Below are 19778 nucleotides of genomic sequence, written 5' to 3'. Positions count from 1 at the left end.
AAAAAACCAGTACAAGAAAACCGCATTACAAACTAGAGCTGACAGCTGGCACAACAAAACACTGCATGGAAAGTTCCTTGACAAAATTGAAGGAAAAGCTGATAAAGAGAAGACCTGGCTCTGGCTCACGAATGGGACCCTGAAGAAGGAGGCAGAAGGCCTGATCCTTGCAGCCCAGGAGCAAGACATAAGAACAAAGGCAATTCAGGCCAAGATCGAAAAATCAACCGATGACCCAAAATGCAGACTGTGCAAGGAAACTGACAAAACCATTGATTATATCCTCAGCTGCTGTAAGAAAATCGCACAGACAGACTACAAACAGAGGCACAACTATGTGGCCCAAATGATTCATTGGAACTTATGCCTCAAGTACCACCTCCCAGCAGCAAAGAACTGGTGGGATCACAAACCTGCAAAGATCGTGGAAAATGTGCACGCAAAGATACTGTGGGACTTCCGAATCCAGACTGACAAAGTTCTGGAACACAACACACCAGACATCACAGTTGTGGAAAAGAACAAGGTTTGGATCATTGATGTTGCCATTCCAGGTGACAGTTGCATTGACGAAAAACAACAGGAAAAACTCAGCCACTATCAGGACCTCAAGATTGAACTTCAAAGACTCTGGCAGAAACTAGTGCAGGTGGTCCCGGTGGTGATGGGCACACTGGGTGCCGTGCCAAAAGATCTCAGCCGGCATTTGGAAACAATAGACATTGACAAAATTACGATCTGCCAACTGCAAAAGGCCACCCGACTGGGATCTGCACGCATCATCCGAAAATACATCACACAGTCATAGACACTTGGGAAGTGTTCGACTTGTGATTTTGTGATATGAAATCCAGCATATCTATCTTGTTTGCTGTGTCATAATAATAATAATAATAATAATAATAATAATAATAATAATAATAATAATACATCACACAGTCCTAGACACTTGGGAAGTGTTCGACTTGTGATTTTGTGAAATGAAATCCAGCATATCTATCTTGTTTGCTGTGTCATAATAATAATAATAATAATAATAATAATAATAATAATAATAATACATCACACAGTCCTAAACACTTGGGAAGTGTTCGACTTGTGATTTTGTGAAACAAAATCCAGCATAACTATCTTGTTTGCTATGTCATACAACGTCGTTGTGTCAATAATAATAATAATAATAATAATAATTTATATTCCCCAAAACATAAGAGTAATTTATTACTTTGTTGTTGTTATTACTGTCTCATATTTGTAGTAGCTCTCTCCTACATATTTGTAGTAGCTTTTTGAGCTTTCTCCTTCCTTGCTTCCTTTATTCCTTCCTTCCAGAGGCCCATCCCTTTCCAAAAATGTGGACATTCCTTTGCGCTGACCTCATGCGGAGGCCAAGATGAATGCGCCAGTGTTGAGTAACCCTCCCCTTTGCAGGCGGACAGAGCTTTGTCTTGTCTGTGGGTGCATCTGTATTGTAAAATTAATACAGTTTGGTTCCACTTGAGAACTGTTTCAGATTTGAAGGTGTTGTTTCCTGTTTAATCGTGCGGTCCTTACTTTGAAAGTAATGGTTACACTTCAGAAAAGTATTTGTTACAGAAACTATGTTGAATTGGTTGAGATTCGATTTATTGAAAAGCGATAGCAAGATGTGCTGCATAATGTTCCTCCCACAAAAAAAAAATCTGTTTCTGCAGTTTAATCAACTTTTCCCATGTTTTTACGATAGAATCAACTAGGAAATGACAGCAAGTTGCTGTGAGTTTTCCAGACTGTGTGGCCATGTTCCAGAAGCATTCTCTCCTGACATTTTGCCCACAACTAGGTAAAAACTTGGTTGTGGGGCCAGGCTTTCGAATAAGAATCAGCAGCATTAATTACTATTATGTATGCTGGAACTCAATTGACAGACCCAGTCTTTTAAACTTGTACACGCCTATCTATATTTTATAAATGCATTTTATGAATGTTATATGTAAGTTAATTTTTAACTGATTTATAGTGTATTGTACTGTTTTTTTATGTCTGTTTTATTGTAAGCCGCCCTGAGTCCCCTGTTGGGTGAGAAGGGCGGGATATAAATATTGTAATAAAATATAAATAAATAAACTATGGCAGGCATCCTCAGGTTGTGAGGTATGTTGGAAACTCAACAAGTGGGGTTTATATATCTGTGGAATAATGTCCAGGGTGGGAGAAAGAACTCTCGTCTGTTTGAGGCAAGTGTGAATGTTGCAATTGGCCACCTTGATTAGCATTGAATAGCCTTGCAGCTTCAAAGCTTGACTGCTTCCTGCCTGAGGGAATCCTTTGTTGGGAGTTATTAGCTGGCCCTGATTGTTTCTTGTCTGGAATTCCCCTGTTTTCTGAATGTTGTTCTTTATTTACTGTCCTGATTTTAGAGTTTTTTAATTAGTGGTCAACAGATTTTGTTAATTTTCATGGTTCCCTCCTTTCTGTTGAAATTGGTCACATGCTTGTGGATTTCAATGGCTTCTCTATGTAGTCTGACATGGTGGTTGTGAGAGTGGTCCAGCATTTCTGTGTTCTCAAATAATATTTATTTATTTATTTATGTATTTACAGCATTTATATCCCGCCCTTCTTTCTCACCCCGAAGGGGACTCAGGGCGGATCACATTACACATATAGGCAAACATTCAATGCCTTTTAACATAGAACAAAGACAAGACAAACATAGGCTCCGAGCGGGCCTCGAACTCATGACCTCCTGGTCAGAGTGATTCATTGCAGTGATTCATTGCAGCTGCTCTCCAGCCTGCGCCACAGCCCGAGCCCGGCTGTTGGTTCATCAAGTGCTCTGCTATGGCTGACTTCTCTGGTTGAGTTAGACTACAGTGCCTTTCATATTCCTTGATTTGTGTTTGTGGATATTTGGATGACACGGTCACCATTTGGAGCCATGGAGAAGAAGAACAAGATCCTCGGCCATCTCAACAGCTTCCACCCAAACATCCAATTCACCATGGAAAAAGAAAATGATGAAAAACTGCAGTTTCCCGATGTCCTGGTCATCCGCTAAGCCAGAGGTTCCCAAACTTTTTAAGCAGGGGGCCAGTTCACAATCCTTCTGACCATTGGAGAGCCGGACTATAGTTGGCCACCAAGCAATAATAATAATAATAATAATAATAATAATAATAATAATAATAATAATAATAACAACAACAACAACAACAACAACAACAACAACAACAACAGCAATAATAATAAAAAGAGGGTTGGAAGAGACCCTTTGGGCCATTGAGTCCAATCCCCTTCTGCCTTTGTGCACTGAAAGCACAAGCAAAGCACCCCTGACAGATGGCCTCCCAATCTCAATGTCAATAATAATAATAATAATAATAATAATAAAGAGGATTGGAAGAGACCTCTTGGGCCATTGAGTCCAATCCCCTTCTGCCTTTGGGCACCGAAAGCACAAGCAAAGCATCCCTGACAGATGGCCACTCAGCCTCAATGTTAATAATAATAATAATAATAATAATAATAATAATAATAATAATAATAAAGAGGGTTGGAAGTGACCCTTTGGGCCATTGAGTCCAATCCCCTTCTGCCTTTGTGCACCGAAAGCACAAGCAAAGCATCCCTGACAGATGGCCACCCAGCCTCAATGTTTATTATTATTAATAATAATAATAATAATAATAATAATAATAATAATAATAATAATAAAGAGGGTTGGAAGAGACCCTTTGGGCCATTGAACATAAGGAAGCTGATGAAGAAGCACAATCTACAAACTATCTACACACCCACCAAGAAAAACCAAAAAATGCTCCATTCAGCAAAGGACAAGAGGGATCTTCTCACCTCTGCAGGAGTCTACCTTATACCATGCAGCTGTGGAAAAGTTTACATAGGGACCACCAAACTCAGCAATGCCCAAACACAAATCAAGGAGCATAAAAGGCACTGCAGACTAACTCAATCAGAGGAGTCAGCCATAGCAGAGCACGTGATGAACCAACCTGGACACAGTATATTATTTGAGAACACAGAAATGTTAGGCCACTCTAACAACCACCATATCAGACTACACAAAAGCCACTGAAATCCACAAGCATGTGGACAATTTCAACAGAAAGGAGGAAACCATGAAAATGAACACAATTTGGCCACCAGTATGAAAAAACTCTAAAATCAGGACAACAAATAAAAAACAACACTCAGAAAACAGGGGAATTCCAGATAGGAAACAATCAGGACAAGCTAACACCTCGCAACAAAGGATCTCCCCAGACAGGTAGCAGCCAGGCTTTGAAGTTGCAAGGCCATTCAATGCAAATCAAGCTGGCTAATGACAACATTCACACTGGCCTCCAACAGACAAGAGTTCTTTCTCCCACCCTGAATATTCCACAGATACAGTAGAGTCTCACTTATCCAAGCTAAACGGGCCGGCAGAAGCTTGGATAAGTGAATATCTTGGATAATAAGGAGGGATTAAGGAAAAGCCTATTAAACATCAAATTAGCTTATGATTTTACAAATTAAGCAGCAAAACATCATGTTATACAACAAATTTGGCAGAAAAAGTAGTTCAATACGCAGTAATGTTATGTTGTAATTACTGTATTTACGAATTTAGCACCAAAATATCACGATATATTGAAAACATTGACTACAAAAATGGCTTGGATTATCCAGAGGCTTGGATAAGCGAGGCTTGGATTAGTGAGACTCTACTGTATGTAAACCTCACTTGCCCAGTTTCCAACAAACCTCACAACCTTTTAGGGTGTTTGCGGTGAAACATGGGATGTGGGTGAAACATTAAGAGAAAATGATTCTGGAACATGACCAGACAGCTCGAAAAACTCACAGCAACCCAGTCATTCCGGCCATGAAAGTCTTCGATAACACATAGGAAATGACATTTATAACCCAAGAACAAATATCATGTTAAATAGTGTAATAATAAATGTATTATCATTTTTATTATTTTCTTCCAAATAACCAAATTTAGGGTCCTGGGGAAAAACCATTTATGGGAATGTTTTGCAATCCTCAATTCCATCTCTTTGCTGCTCGTTGTGAGTTTTGGGTGTGTGCAGATTAGCCGAACTTTGTGGCTTTGCATTTTTTGTTCCTTTTGTCTCCCAACCGTTCTGGATCAAAGGATTATGGCTTTTGGTGTGGCTCAATGAAGGCTATGTGATCCTGGGAGTTGTAGTTTTGCAAGGTCTCAATGCTGGAAGGTTCGACACAACAATTAGAGCTGTTCAATAAAGGAATATGACTCTGGCAGAGTCTCCTACCTTCTCTAGAAGTTTTGAAGCAGATGGCTGGATGGCCATCTCTTGGGAGGGATCAGATTGTTTTTTCCTGCTTGGTTGAAGGAGGTTGGACTGGATGGCTGTTGGCGGTCTCTTGCAACTTGTTAAGGTTCTATAAAATCATAATAAATAGAATAAAACAGAAAAATAATGAACGTATTGAATACAATAATACATATGTTAAATATAATATTTTAGGAAAATGTTCTGTTCCTGGTTTGAAAGTGTTATTTCCTGTTCAGTTGTGTGGTGCCTGCTTTGAAAGTAGTTGCTCTACTCCAGAAACGTCCTTTTTGTGGCACAAACTATGTTGAACTGGTTGAAACTTAGTGAAATATTCATTAAAAACGATATCAAAATGTGCTGCATGATGCAGGTTTGATATTTTGGCAGTTTCATTAACGTTTTCCTTGTTTTTGTGATAGAGCCAATTAGGAAATGACATTTATAATACAGGAACAAAAATGGTGTTACGTTGTTATTATAATTTTATATTGTTATTTTTGTTGTTATAATATTATATATTATTTTTGTGTTATTATTATTATTATGACACAGCAAACAAGATAGATATGCTGGATTTCGTATCACAAAATCACAAGTCGAACACTTCCCAAGTGGTCTAGGACTGTGTGATGTATTATTATTATTATTATTATTATTATTATTATTATTATTATTATTTTATGTTACAGCAAACAAGATAGACATGCTGGATTTCGTATCACAAAACCACAAGTCGAACACTTCCCAAGTGTCTAGGACTGTGTGATGTATTTTCAGATGATGCTGCAGATCCCAGTTGGGTGGCCTTTTGCAGTTGGCAGATCGTAATTTTGTCCATGTCTATTGTTTCCAAATGCCGGCTGAGATCTTTTGGCACAGCACCAATAATAATAATAATGTGTTATTATTATTAATAATAATAATAATAATATTTTGCAATTTAATACATTTTTCCATGTTTTAATGATACAACCAATTAGGAAATGACTTTTATAACCCAGGAGCAACAATGGCGTTACATAGTGTAAGTGATGATGCTGTTGGGGTTTTAAACAGTGGTTGGCTGGCCATCTGCTGGGAGGGCTTGGATTGTATCCTACGTGGCTGAATGGGGTTGGACTGGATGGTCTTTGAGGTTCCCTTCCAACTTTATGATTCTATAACAATAATAATCTGTGACGATGATGGAGTCTCCTTCTCTGTAGGTTATTAAACAGTTGCTGGCTGGCCATCTGCTGGGAGGGCTTGGATTGTGTCCTGTGTGGCCAGATGGGGTTGGACTGGATGGCCTTTGAGGTTCCCTTCCAACTTTATGATTTTATAACAATAATAATCTATGACAATGATGGAGTCTCCTTCTCTGTAGGTTTTCAAACAGTGGTTGGCTGGCCATCTGCTGGGAGGGCTTGGATTGTATCCTGCATGGCTGAATGGGGTTGGACTGGATGGCCTTTGAGGTTCCCTTCCAACTTTATGATTCTATAACCATAATAATCTATGACGATGATGGAGTCTCCTTCTCTGTAGGATTTCAAACAGTGGTTGGCTGGCCATCTGCTGGGAGGGCTTGGATTGTATCCTGCGTGGCTGAATGGGGTTGGACTGGATGGCCTTTGAGGTTCCCTTCCAACTTTATGATTCTATAACAATAATAATCTATGACGGTGATGGAGTCTCCTTCTCTGTAGGTTTTTAAACAGTGGTTGGCTGGCCATCTGCTGGGAGGGCTTGGATTGTGTCCTGCGTGGCTGAATGGGGTTGGACTGGATGGCCTTTGGGGGTCCCTTCCAACTCTTATGGTTTCCTTCCAACTCCTTGACCCGCTCTTGCTCCAGCGCCTTTCCAGTAATGACCCGTCTCTCCCAAGAAAAGTCCTGACCGTCCCGTCGCTGTCGCTCGTTCGCCGGGCACAACAGATGGGTCTAAAAATACCACGTTGGCGGCGGTGGCACTCAACACGTGGCCGAGCTGCAGATTTAGAAACAACTGGCGCGGGGCCTCGGGGTTGGCATAGCTCGCTCCGCTGCGGCTGGTTTCCCCTTTCAAAGCTGGGAGCGAAGAGGAGACCCTTTGCGTCGGGCTCCATTTTTGCAAGTCTCTATGGATGTCCAAATATCTGGATGCCCAAATCTATGGATGTCTGAATTTCCGAATGCCTAAATCTACCGATGTCCAAATGTCCAAATATCTAGATCAGGGGTCCTCAAACTTTTGAAGCAGAGGGCCGGTCCACTATCCTTCAGACTATTGAGGGGCCGAATTATCATTTGGAAAAAAAATACAAATTCCTATGCACACTGCACATGTCTTATTTGTAGTGCAAAACAACAACAATGAAAGAACAATACAATATTTAAAAATGAAAACAATTTTATCCAGCATAAACCTATCAGGATTTCAATGAAAAGTGTGGACCTGCTACTGGCCAATGAGATAGCCAAGTTAATTAGGATTGTTGTTGTTGTTGTTGTTGTTGTGTGCCTTCAAGTCATGTCAGACTAAAGTCTAAAATTAATTATTTATTTACTGCATTTATTTACTACATTTATATCCCACCCTTCTCACCCAGAAGGGGACTCAAAGCAGCTGTATGTACATACAATATACTATATTATTAGCATAGCACAATATTAGCATTATATATTACTATATTGAACTATACCACTATCTATATATATAAAAGAGTGATGGCATCACGGCAACCCACAAAACAACAAAACTACAGGCCCCCCAACCTCGAAATTTGACAACACAACCCATCATCCACGCCTCTAGGTTGATACAACAAAGAGAAAAGAAAAATAAAGTCCTAATTAGAGAGAGAGGAATAATTGCTTTTATCCAATTGCTGCCAGTTAGAAGGCTAAGCTCCTCCAACTTGGTCTCCTAGCAACCCAATAAAAAATAATAAAAAACACTAAAAATTAATACAATAAAATACTATAATAATAGAAAATAACTAAAAATAATACAAGAAAATAATAAAATATAATAAATAAAAATATAACTTACAATAAAATTAATTAAAAAATGCAAATAAAGTCAAATAAAAATTACACAGCCATTTTTAACCAATACCACCACCACTTTGCCACAGTAACGCGTGGCCGGGCACAGCTAGTACTATTATATAATATGTAATATATAACATATAATTAATATTATATTGTATAACATAATATTATTATCAATATTATATGTATACAATATATTATATTATTAAAACTGATATAAAAATATTATATTATAAAACTGAGGGCGGGGGCCAGGTAAATGACCTTGGAGGGCCCCCAGGCCTTAGTTTGGGGACCCCTGATCTAGATATTCATACTCCTGGGTGCCCAAATCCAGGATATCCAAATCTCAGAATATCCAAATCTTTGGATGCCCAAATCCGCAGATGCTCAAGTATTTGGATGCCCAAATCCCATTCTAATATAAATACTGTAAATAAAAATAATAATTCTACGCAGTGGTGCCCAATGTTATGAAATGGCGAAATTGGACTTCTTGATGTTATCGGCAAATAGGTTGGGCTTTCTAATGCAGCCGTTTGTCTGTTGAGTTGCCAGATAAAATCAGGAGACGGCTCCTGTGCATTTCACGGCGGCATAGATAACAAACCAGAGAAGCCTCCTGTTTTGCATCCGAGAAGGGATTTCAAGAGATGTCCCTTGCCAATCCTTACAGGGCGGAGGAGCCTTGTTCTTGTTTTTATTGGCAACCAAGTTCTTGTTTACGACCGCCATGCAAAGGCTTTTAGTGTGGAGAAGGGGGGTATTGTCAGCATTAGTTGGTTGTTACTCCCGATCTTGGCCGACCTCGCAGGGTTATTGGGAAGATGCAAAGCCGGATACAAGAACCTTTGCGGCTTCCATTTCCGTCTTTTTTGGCAGTTGCTTGTACTGTCAGCTTTGACCCAACCGCAAAGTTTGCCCAGCCTCTCCCTGTTTGTGCCTTCAGTGAGTCATTTTGCCTCTTCTTCGTTTTGGGCTCTTTTCCAAAGCAAGGCGTTGGCCTTTTGTCTCTGTTTTTTCCCAGGAGTTCGGAAACAGCTTTGGTCATTGGATTAGGACCCCACAACCTGGAAATTAAATGATTTTTTTGGGGGGGGGGGTGTCACAAGTCCCAGAATCCACAACCACAAGTTTGCAAGCTCTGCTCATAAACTGTCTCTTTAGGCCTTGGCAAACGACAACCAATTCTAGCAATTTGCAGCAGATTACAACAATGTGGAAGAATGGGAAGCATGTTCAGTTGTAAACTGTATATATGTGTGTGCGTGTGTGTGTGTGCGTGTATTTTATATTACATAATAATAATAATAATAATAATAATAATTTATTATGCCCCTCTCCTCGTGGCTTGGGGCAGATTAAGCTATGTTGAAGAAAGGGAAGCATGCTCAGTTGTAAACTGTGTGTATGTTATATACAGTAGAGTCTCACTTATCCAACGTAAACGGGCCAGCAGAACGTTGGATAAGCAAATATGTTGGATAATAAGGAGAGATTAAGGAACAGCCTATTAAACATTAAATTAGGTTATGATTTTACAAATTAAGCACCAAAACATCATGTCATACAACAAATTTGACAGAAAAAGTAGTTCAGTACACAGTAATGCTATGTAGTAATTACTGTATTTACGAATTTAGCACCAAAATATCATGATACAGTAGAGTCTCACTTATCCAACATAAATGGGCCGGCAGAATGTTGGATAAGTGAATATGTTGGATAATAAGGAGAGATTAAGAAAAAGCCTATTAAACATCAAAATAGGTTATGATTTTACAAATTAAGCACCAAAACATCATGTTATACAACAAATTTGACAGAAAAAGTAGTTCAATGAGCAGTAATGCTATGTAGTAATTACTGTATTTACGAATTTAGCACCAAAATATCACGATGTATTGAAAACATTGACTACAAAAATGCGTTGGATAATCCAGAACGTTGGATAAGTGAGACTCTACTATTCTTCTGCAGGGAGACTGTGTCCCTTGTTTCCCGCAAAGGGTTAAAGCAAAGCCCTGCCCTCCCATCTGGGGAGCAGATGCATATAATAAAATGCGACCGAAATGAGTCAATAACTGGGACGTTCCATTGTGTCAAGGCTTAGCCATGAACATCTGCCGCCTTTGGAAACTCTGACAAGAGTTTTCACGGCGGAAAAAAAAAGAATAATTTAGTGATGTTGCATTAGAAAAATAGTATTTTCCCCCCAATTTTTATGCTGGTTGCTTGAGAGTTCCAGTTAACTGAGCATCCGTGCCAGCTTAAACCCAAAGGTGCCATGATTGGCATTGCCAACGATTCTATCAATTGATTCTATTGATTTTGTTTGGCCACTATTGACTTTTGTCATTTATTTGCAAGCAATCTACTTGGGCAAACAGTTGCGTTTGTTGTTATCTAAAGTCTTTGGCACATAAAGCAAAGATCTGTTGGAATCCCTCCCTTCTTATTGGGTTGTTTGCTGTAATCTCGCCCATATTTGCATATGGGACTTTGCCCATGGTAACCTAGTAGCCATTGATAGGATGCTTCTGCATTGCACAATGAATGCAGTTTGAGGACTCAATGCAGTGACAATCCCGGGAGTTGCACCTTCCCAACTTCGGCATGCTACAATTCCTGTGATTGCCATTGCATTGAGCCCGGGTTTCAGGCCTGATCAGGTTGCATGCATGTTTGGAAATTGAAAACTTTTCTTGCAGCAAAGAGAAGTTGGCACTATTCACTAGGGCGTGCGAGTGGCGTGCAAAAAAGCCTCGCACTGCCCCCTGGCTGAACACTTTTCCCCAAAATTACGCAACACTTTATTTCTCAGCACCTTCCTTCTTTTCCTTTCTAACTACTCCTTGCTACCAAACCACACTCTGGGAACATCTACACTGCAGATTTAATCCAGTTTGGTCCCACTTTTAAACCTCTGTGGCATCTTGAGAATCCTCTGTGGCATCTTGATGCGGGTGGAACATCAGTAGAGAATGCTTCTGGAACATGGCCATACAGCCTGGAAAACTCACAGCAACCCCATTGTTGTTGTTGTTGTTGTTGTTGTTATTATTATTATTATTATTATTATTATTATTATTATTATTATTTATACTCTGCTTTTTCTCTCCATGAAGGAAACTCAAAGCGACTATCTATTATTAGTATATGAATGTATTATTATTAATAATAATAATAATATGTTTTTATGTTTATTTATGCCCCCGCCTTTTCTCTCCATATGGAGATTCAAAGTGACTTACATTGCAAACATTTTGATACCATTAAAAACCCACAAATATGCAAATGTTAAAGCAGAATTGAACATAAACATCATGTCTTTCAAATATTAACAGTTAAAATTATGAAACTGACTAAAAGTGTATTTATTAAATTATTTAAGAGATAAAGTGGGGTATTAATATAATCATAATTTATGTTATTATAAAATATATCAAATCACATTATTAAGTACCGGTAAATATTTAAGATGAAACCATACTTCCTGACGCACCTTTCCGAGTCCAATGGAGACATCCATGCCTTTAATATGTAGTTCCTGGACTACAGTGCCTCTCATTCTCCCCAGCAAAGTCAATGTGAGGGGATTCAGGACTTTGGAGTCCCCAAAGGTAACTTTGCAAAATTTTTGTTGAAGGGCCTTTCTGCCTCGGGATCAGGAGAACCCCGTCGGCACATTCTGGCTTGCATATGTACCATACTTTGCATGCTCCGAATCGAGGAGCGGCCGCCGGGCAACAAATATGTTCCGCCCCACACTGAAGGGAGTGCAGACTTTGCAGACTTAAAATGATCTGGCCTTGCATTCGGACCGCTGACCCGTTTTCTTTCCTGATTCTCTCTTTTTCCAGATTGGAAACTTGGAAGGGACGTTAAACGAAAAGGATTGGCAAGTGACAAGAAGGGAATTCCTGGGGCGGCTCCTGCCTGGACTTAAGTCCTAGAAAGGTGAGGAACTGGACTACCTGCTTATTAAAATGGCCCAACATGCCCTAAAGGTCCCTGATCCTGTCTGAGCTTGGATGCTAAACTGGGTCTAAGAAAACCCTACAAAACCCATGGGACTGAACACAATACAGTAGAGTCTCACTAATCCAAGCCTTGCTTATCCAAGGATAATCCAAGCCATTTTTGTAGTCAATGTTTTCCATATATCTTGATATTTTGGTGCTAAATTCGTAAATACAGTAATTACAACATAACATTACTGCATATTGAACTACTTTTTCTGTTAAATTTGTTGTATATCATGAAGTTTTGGTGCTTAATTTGTAAAATCATAACCTATATAATAATAATAATAACTTTATTTTTATACCCCGCCCCATCTCCCCGAAGGGACTCGGGGCGGCTTACATGGAGCCTTGCCCGATACAACAATATAATAACAACAAAACAATAAAACAAATATCCCAACAATAAAAACATCAGCATCAATAAAACAGTCATTAAAATCAACATACAGCATAAAATGTTAAAAACAAGAGACTAATACACAGATCTAGGCCAAAGTGCAGAATATTCCAAAATGGGGAGAGGTAGTTTCACAGCTAAAATGGACAATAAAGTGCAATGTAATAATGGCAAAGCATCAACGATGGAGCTATTGTAGAATGGGCAGATAAACCTAATTTGATGTTCAATAGGCTTTTCCTTAATCCCTCCTTATTATCCAAGATATTCGCTTATCCAAGCTTCTGCCGGCCCGTTTAGCTTGGATAAGCGAGACTCTACTGTAAATCTGATTTATTCCTCTTTCTCCAGATGGAGAAGGAAGAGGAGGAAGGGCCTCGGGAGATCCTGCTCCCGGACTGGCAAGGCAGCGGCTCACACGGCATCACCCTCGACCAGACGGAGGAAGGCGTCTTCGTCAAGCAGGTCCACGAAGATTCGCCCATCGCCAAGACCGGCGTCGTCAAGGAAGGTAGGCACGCTAAGAGTCCCAAAACGCACGCTACGGCTCCCATATCTGCAGGAGGGAGACCTTCCTGGGCCTTGAAGCAGACGACACCAAATGGGGAGGGAGAGCCAATACTCCAGAAGACAGGAGCAGAATTCAGAACGATCTTAACAGATTAGAGAGATCACTGTCCAAAACTAACACAATGAAGTTCAACAGGGACAAATGCAAGATACTCCACTTAGGCAGAAAAAAGGAAATGCAAAGATACAGAATGGGGGATGCCTGGCTTGACAGCAGGACGTAGGAAAAAGATCTTGGAGTCCTCGTGGGGAGGAAGGAACATGAGCCAGGAATGTGATGCAGCAGCTCAAAAAGCCAATGGGATTTTGACCTGCATCAATAGGAGTCTAGTGTCTAGATCCAGGGAAGTTATTCTACCCCTTGCTTCTGTAGCCAGGTGAGAGTATAGAGTAGCGTAGCGGAACCAGTATTGTCCAGTTAACACCATGTGCAAAGAAACTCAGACCAGGCAGAGGAATTTAACAGAACAAAGGAAACTTTACTCTTGCTTGTAGAGTTGAAATATAAACAAACAGTTCTGCAATCTTACAATGTCCATGTAGTTGCATAAAATCAATAACTAATCAATCAGCATCAATATATACAGCAGGGGTCCCCAAACTAAGGCCCGGGGGCCGGATGCGGCCCTCCGAGGTCATTTACCTGGCCCCCGCCCTCAGTTTTATAATATAATATATTGGATATACATATAATATTGATAATAATATTATAATGTAATACAGTATAACACTAATAATAATGCCATATAATAATATTAGTTATATATTCTATGTTACATATAATATTACTAATAATATTACAGTATAGTGGTATAGTTCAATAAAGTAATATATAATGCTAATATTGTGCTATGATAATAATATAATATATTGTATGTACGCATAATTTGTAAGCCACTCTGAGTCCCCTTTGGGGTGAGAAGGGTGTGATACAAATGTAGTAAATAAATGCAGTAAATAAATAAATAATAAATACATTTTAGACTTAGGCTCGCCCAAAGTCTGAAATGACTTGAAGGCACACAACAACAACAACAACCCTAATTAACTTGACTATCTCATTGGCCAGAAGCAGGAGCACATGGGAACACTGAAATCCTGATAAATGTATGTTGGTTAAAATTATTTTTATTTTCAAATATTGTATTGTTCTTTCATTGTTGTTGTTGTTGTTTTTGCACTACAAATAAGACATGTGCAGTGTGTATCGGAATTTATTTGTATTTTTTTTTCAAATGATAATCCGGCCCCTCAACAGTCTGAAGGATTGTGGACCGGCCCTCGGATTAAAAAGTTTGAGGACCCCTGATATACAGCATAGTAGCTAGAGAGCCTTTCTTCCCAGTGCTCTCTCTAGCAAGCTCAAATCCCAACTGTCATTCTGAGCCACCTGCTCTCAAAACGATACATTGTTTTAGGCGTGGCCCTGCCTCTCTGCAGAGCTGAGCTCCTCTGCAGAGTTCCCTTTGCAAACCAACTTTTGCAAAGGTTTTCTATCAAGGGATTTCTTTCACACACACATATACATATTTGCAAATTGGCGTAATAGCTTCTGCCTTGGTCAGACTACACCTGGAATTGCACTGTGTCCAATTCGGGGCACCGCAGTTGAAGGGAGATGTAGACAAGCTGGAATGTGTCCAGAGGAGAGTGACTTAAATTATCGAGGGTCTGGGGAACAAGGTCTATGAGGAGTGGCTTTAGAGTTGGGTATGTTTAGCCTGCAGAAGAGAAGGCTGAGAGAGAGGATACATGATGAGGACCATGGATCAAGGTGTGCGTGGAAGTCATTAGGGAGGAGGGAGCAAGCTTGCTTTCTGCAGCCCTGGAAACTAGGACGCGGAACAATGGCCTCAAACGACAGGGAAGGAGATTCCACCTGAACATGAGGAAGAACTTCCTAACTGTGAGAGCTGTTCAGTAGTGGAACTCTCTGCCCCGAAGTGTGGTGGGGGCTCCTTCTTTGGAGGCTTTGAAACAGAGCCAGGATGGTTATCTGTCAGGGGTGCTTTGAATATGATTTTCCTGCTACTTGGCAGAATGGGGTTGGACTGGATGGCCCACGAGGTCTCCTCCAGCTCTAGGATTCTATTATTCTCTTTCTTTGCTGCAGGGGATCAGATTGTGAGCGCCACCATCTACTTCGACAATCTCCAGTCCGGGGAGGTGAATGAGCTCCTGCGGAATGTGGGCCACCACACGGTCGGCCTCCGGGTCCAGAGGAAGGGTGACCGCTCTCCGTTGCCAGGACAGACTTGGTCCCACGACGTCTTTGTCCCCCAGACGCCGGAAGTGGTTCTGGTGAGTCTGATCTCAAGGGTGTGGGACGAAGTTAGGATGTCAGGGATTTCCCTCTCCCTCAGCAGAGTACTGGAAGTGTCCTTGAGCCATGAAGCCAGCTAGGCCCCAGGTTGCACTGAGCGATGCAGGAAACTTACTATGTAACAAAGAGTCCACACAGAGTTGTTCTTTCACTGCTAGAATGCAGGAAGGCTTTTCCCTTCAGTTACTTCGGAAGATATAGACCAGTGGTTCTCAACTTTCCCAATGCCGTGACCCCTTAATACAGTTCCTCATGTCGTGGTGACCCCCAACCATAAAATTATTTTTGTTGCTACGAATCGTAATGTAAATATCTGATATGCAGGATGTATTTTCATTCACTGGACCAAATTTGGCACAAATACCCTATATGCCCAAATTTGAATACTACTACTACTACTACTACTAATAATAATAATAATAATAATTTTATTTTTATATCCCGCCTCTATCTCCCCAAAGGGGACTCAATATAATATAAAAATAAAGTTGTTATTATTATTATTATTATTATTATTATTACTATTATTACAGTAGAGTCTCACTTTATTTAATATTTATTTAATACATTTATATCCTGCCCTTCTCACCCCGAAGGGGATTCAGAGCAGCTTACAAATTAAATTTACATACAATATTATATTATTAGCATAGCACAATACTGGCAATAAATTACTATATTGTACTATATCAATATATTGTAATATTATTATTAATATTGCATGTAATATATAATATATAATTAACATTACTATATTGTATTATTAGTATTATATTGTATTACAAAATAATCTTATTAATATTATATGCATATACAATATATTATAATATATATTATTGTAAATTATCTATATATATATAAAAGGGTAATGAAATTTCGGCCTAGGACAAAACAACAAAACTACACATCCCAGAAACACTAAACTTGGCAGCACAACCCCTCATCCATGCCTCTACGTTCATACAACAAAAAGCTCCAGCTACTCCAGAAAACGGCCAGGCTTTGAGACGGCAAGGCTATTCATTGCTATTCCACCTGGCCAACAAAGGATTCCCATAAGCCACAGCAATGCGTGGCCGGGCAAAGCTAGTATTATATATATGTATATACAGTACTCAGTAATCCAAGCCTCGCTTATCCAAGCCTCTGGATTATCCAAGCCATTTTTGTAGTCAATGTTTTCAATACAGCATGATATTTTGGTGCTAAATTCGTAAATACAGTAATTACTACATAGCATTATTTCATATTGAACTACTTTTTCTGTCAAATTTGTTGTATAACATGATGTTTGGGTGTAATAATTTGTAAAATCATATCCTAATTAGATGTTTAATAGGCTTTTCCTTAATCCCTCCTTATTATCCAACATATTTGCTTATCCAACGTTCTGCCGGCCTGTTTATGTTGGATAAGTGCGACTCTACTGTATTATTATTATTATTATTATTATTATTATTATTATTATTATTATTATTATTATGACTGTCCAACTCTGAATACTTACATACTCAAGTATAAGCCGACCTGAATAGAAGCTGGCCAGGACCCTCACTTGAGTATAAGCCGAGGGGAGCTTTTTCAGCCCTAAAAAAGGGCTGAAAAACTAGGCTTATTTTCGATTATATACAGCAGGGGTCCTCAAACTTTTTAAGCCGAGGGCCGGTCCACAATCCTTCAGACTGTTGAGGGGCCGGATTATCATTTGAAAAAGAAATAAAAACAAATTCCGATGCACACTACACATGTCTTATTTGTAGTGCAAAAACAACAACAAGAACAATGAAAGAACAATACAATATTTAAAAATAAAAACAATTTTAACCACATACATTGATCAGGATTTCAATGGGAAGTGTGCTCCTGCTTCTGGCCAATGAGATAGTCAAGTTAATTAGGGTTGTTGTTGTTGTTGTTGTTGTTGTTGTGTGCCTTCAAGTCATTTCAGACTTTGGGTGAGCCTAAGTCTAAAATTTATTTATTTATGTATTTATTTATTATTTACTACATTTATTTACTACATTTGTATCACACTCTTCTGACCCCAAAGGGGACTCAGAGTGGCTTACAAATTATATGTACATACAATATATTATATTATTAGCATAGCACAATATTAGCATTATATATTACTATATTGAACTATACCACAATACTGTAATATTATTAGTAATATTATATGTAATATAGAATATATAATTAATATTATGATATGGTATTATTATTAGTGTTATATTGTATTACATTATAATATTATTATCAATATTATATGTATATCCAATATATTATATTATAAAACTGAGGGCGGGGGCCAGGTAAATGACCTCGGAGGGCCGCATCCGGCCCCCGGGCCTTAGTTTGGGGACCCCTGATATACAGTATGTGTTTTCTGATGGTCTTTGGTGTCCCCTCTGATACCTCCACGGGATCCCCAGGTTGAGAAACACTGATATAGACACACAGCTACATATATACACCATATAAACACAAACTCTTTATTACCTCAGTCCTCCAGCCACTCTCTTCAGCTCCAAGAACCTACACAGAGCACAAAATGGCGGTGCCAGCTTCTTTCACCCTCACTCATGAGTCACGTGACTACTCTACAGAGTGTCTGAGGCCTACACGAGTGACTGCAGAATGGCCAGGCCTAAAATTCTATTCTTCATAATGATAATAATAATAACAATAATAATAATAACAACAACAACAACAACAAAACATTGCATGGAAAGTTCCTTGACAAAATTGAAGGAAAAGCTGACAAGGAGAAGACCTTATATTCGGGTCGGCTTATACTTGAGTATATACGGTATATTATTTATTTATTTATGTATTTACTACATTTATATCCCGGTCTTCTTTCTCACCCCGAAGGGGACTCAGAGCGGCTTACAAATCAAATGTACATACAATATTATATTATTAGCATAGCACAATATAAGCATTAAATTACTATATTGTACTATATCATTTCATGGTAATATTATTAGTAATTTAATATATAATATATAATATTATATTGTATTATTAATTAGTATATTATTGTATTACATTATAATATTATTATCAATATTATAAGTACAGTAGAGTCTCACTTATCCAAGCTAAACGGGGAGGCAGAAGCTTGGATAAGCGAATATCTTGGATAATAAGGAGGGATGAAGGAAAAGCCTATTAAACATCAAATTATGTAATGATTTTACAAATTAAGCACCAAAACATTATGTTATACAACAAATTTGACAGAAAAAGTAGTTCAATACGCAGTAATGTTATGTTGTAATTACTGTATTTACGAATTTAGCACCAAAATATCATGATATATTGAAAACATTGACTACAAAAATGGCTTGGATAATCCAGAAGCTTGGATAAGCGAGTGTTGGATAAGTGAGACTCTACTGTATCTGTTTTTATTTCTGAAATTTACTATTCTCAGCTTATACTGGAGTCAATGTTTTCCCAGTTTTTTGGTGGCAAAATTAGGTGCCTTGGCTTATATTCGGGTCGGCTTATACTTGAGTATATACGGTATATTATTTATTTATTTATTGACTACATTTATATCCCGCTCTTCTTTCTCACCCCGAAGGGGACTCAGAGCAGCTTACAAATCAAATGTACATACAATATATTATTAGCATAGCACAATATAAGCATTAAATTACTATATTGTACTATATCATTATATGGTAATATTATTAGTAATATTACATTTAATATATAATGGGCCCGGGCTGTGGCGCAGGCTGGTGAGCAGCCAGCCAGCTGCAGCCAGCTGTAACAAATTACTCTGACCAAGAGGTCATGGGTTCGAGTCCAGCTCGGAGCCTATGTTTGTCTTGTCTTTGTTCTATGTTAAAGGCATTGAATGTTTGCCTTATATATGTAATGGGATCCACCCTGAGTCCCCTTCGGGGTGAGAAGGGCGGAATATAAATACTGCAAATAAATGAATAAATATAATATTGTATTACATTATAATATTATTATCAATATTATAAGTACATACAATATATTGTATATTTATAAATTATTGTATATTATATATATGTATATAAAATTAGCATAGCATGTTGCTATAGCACAGGAGACAAGATGGAACTATCTTCCTGACTCTCCCCATTGCTCTGGTCT

General features: G+C 38.7%; 1 protein-coding gene across 1 annotated transcript in view; it reads left to right on the top strand.

The window, feature by feature from the left end:
- Positions 1-19778, top strand: part of LOC100556673 (neuroblast differentiation-associated protein AHNAK) — a 67808-nt gene that overhangs the window by 30396 nt on the left and 17634 nt on the right. The window contains exons 2-4 of the mRNA XM_062965368.1: positions 12184-12280; positions 13097-13256; positions 15429-15616. Of these exons, the coding sequence (XP_062821438.1) occupies positions 13097-13256; positions 15429-15616 (348 nt within the window). The 5' untranslated portion in view covers positions 12184-12280. The remainder of the gene's footprint in view (positions 1-12183; positions 12281-13096; positions 13257-15428; positions 15617-19778) is intronic.

Source organism: Anolis carolinensis, unplaced genomic scaffold, assembly GCF_035594765.1.
Source record: "Anolis carolinensis isolate JA03-04 unplaced genomic scaffold, rAnoCar3.1.pri scaffold_14, whole genome shotgun sequence".
In the NCBI taxonomy this organism is placed as follows: Eukaryota; Metazoa; Chordata; class Lepidosauria; order Squamata; family Dactyloidae; genus Anolis; species Anolis carolinensis.
The sequence above is the reverse complement of the archived record's forward strand: the minus strand, read 5'-3'. Positions and strand labels throughout refer to the sequence as shown.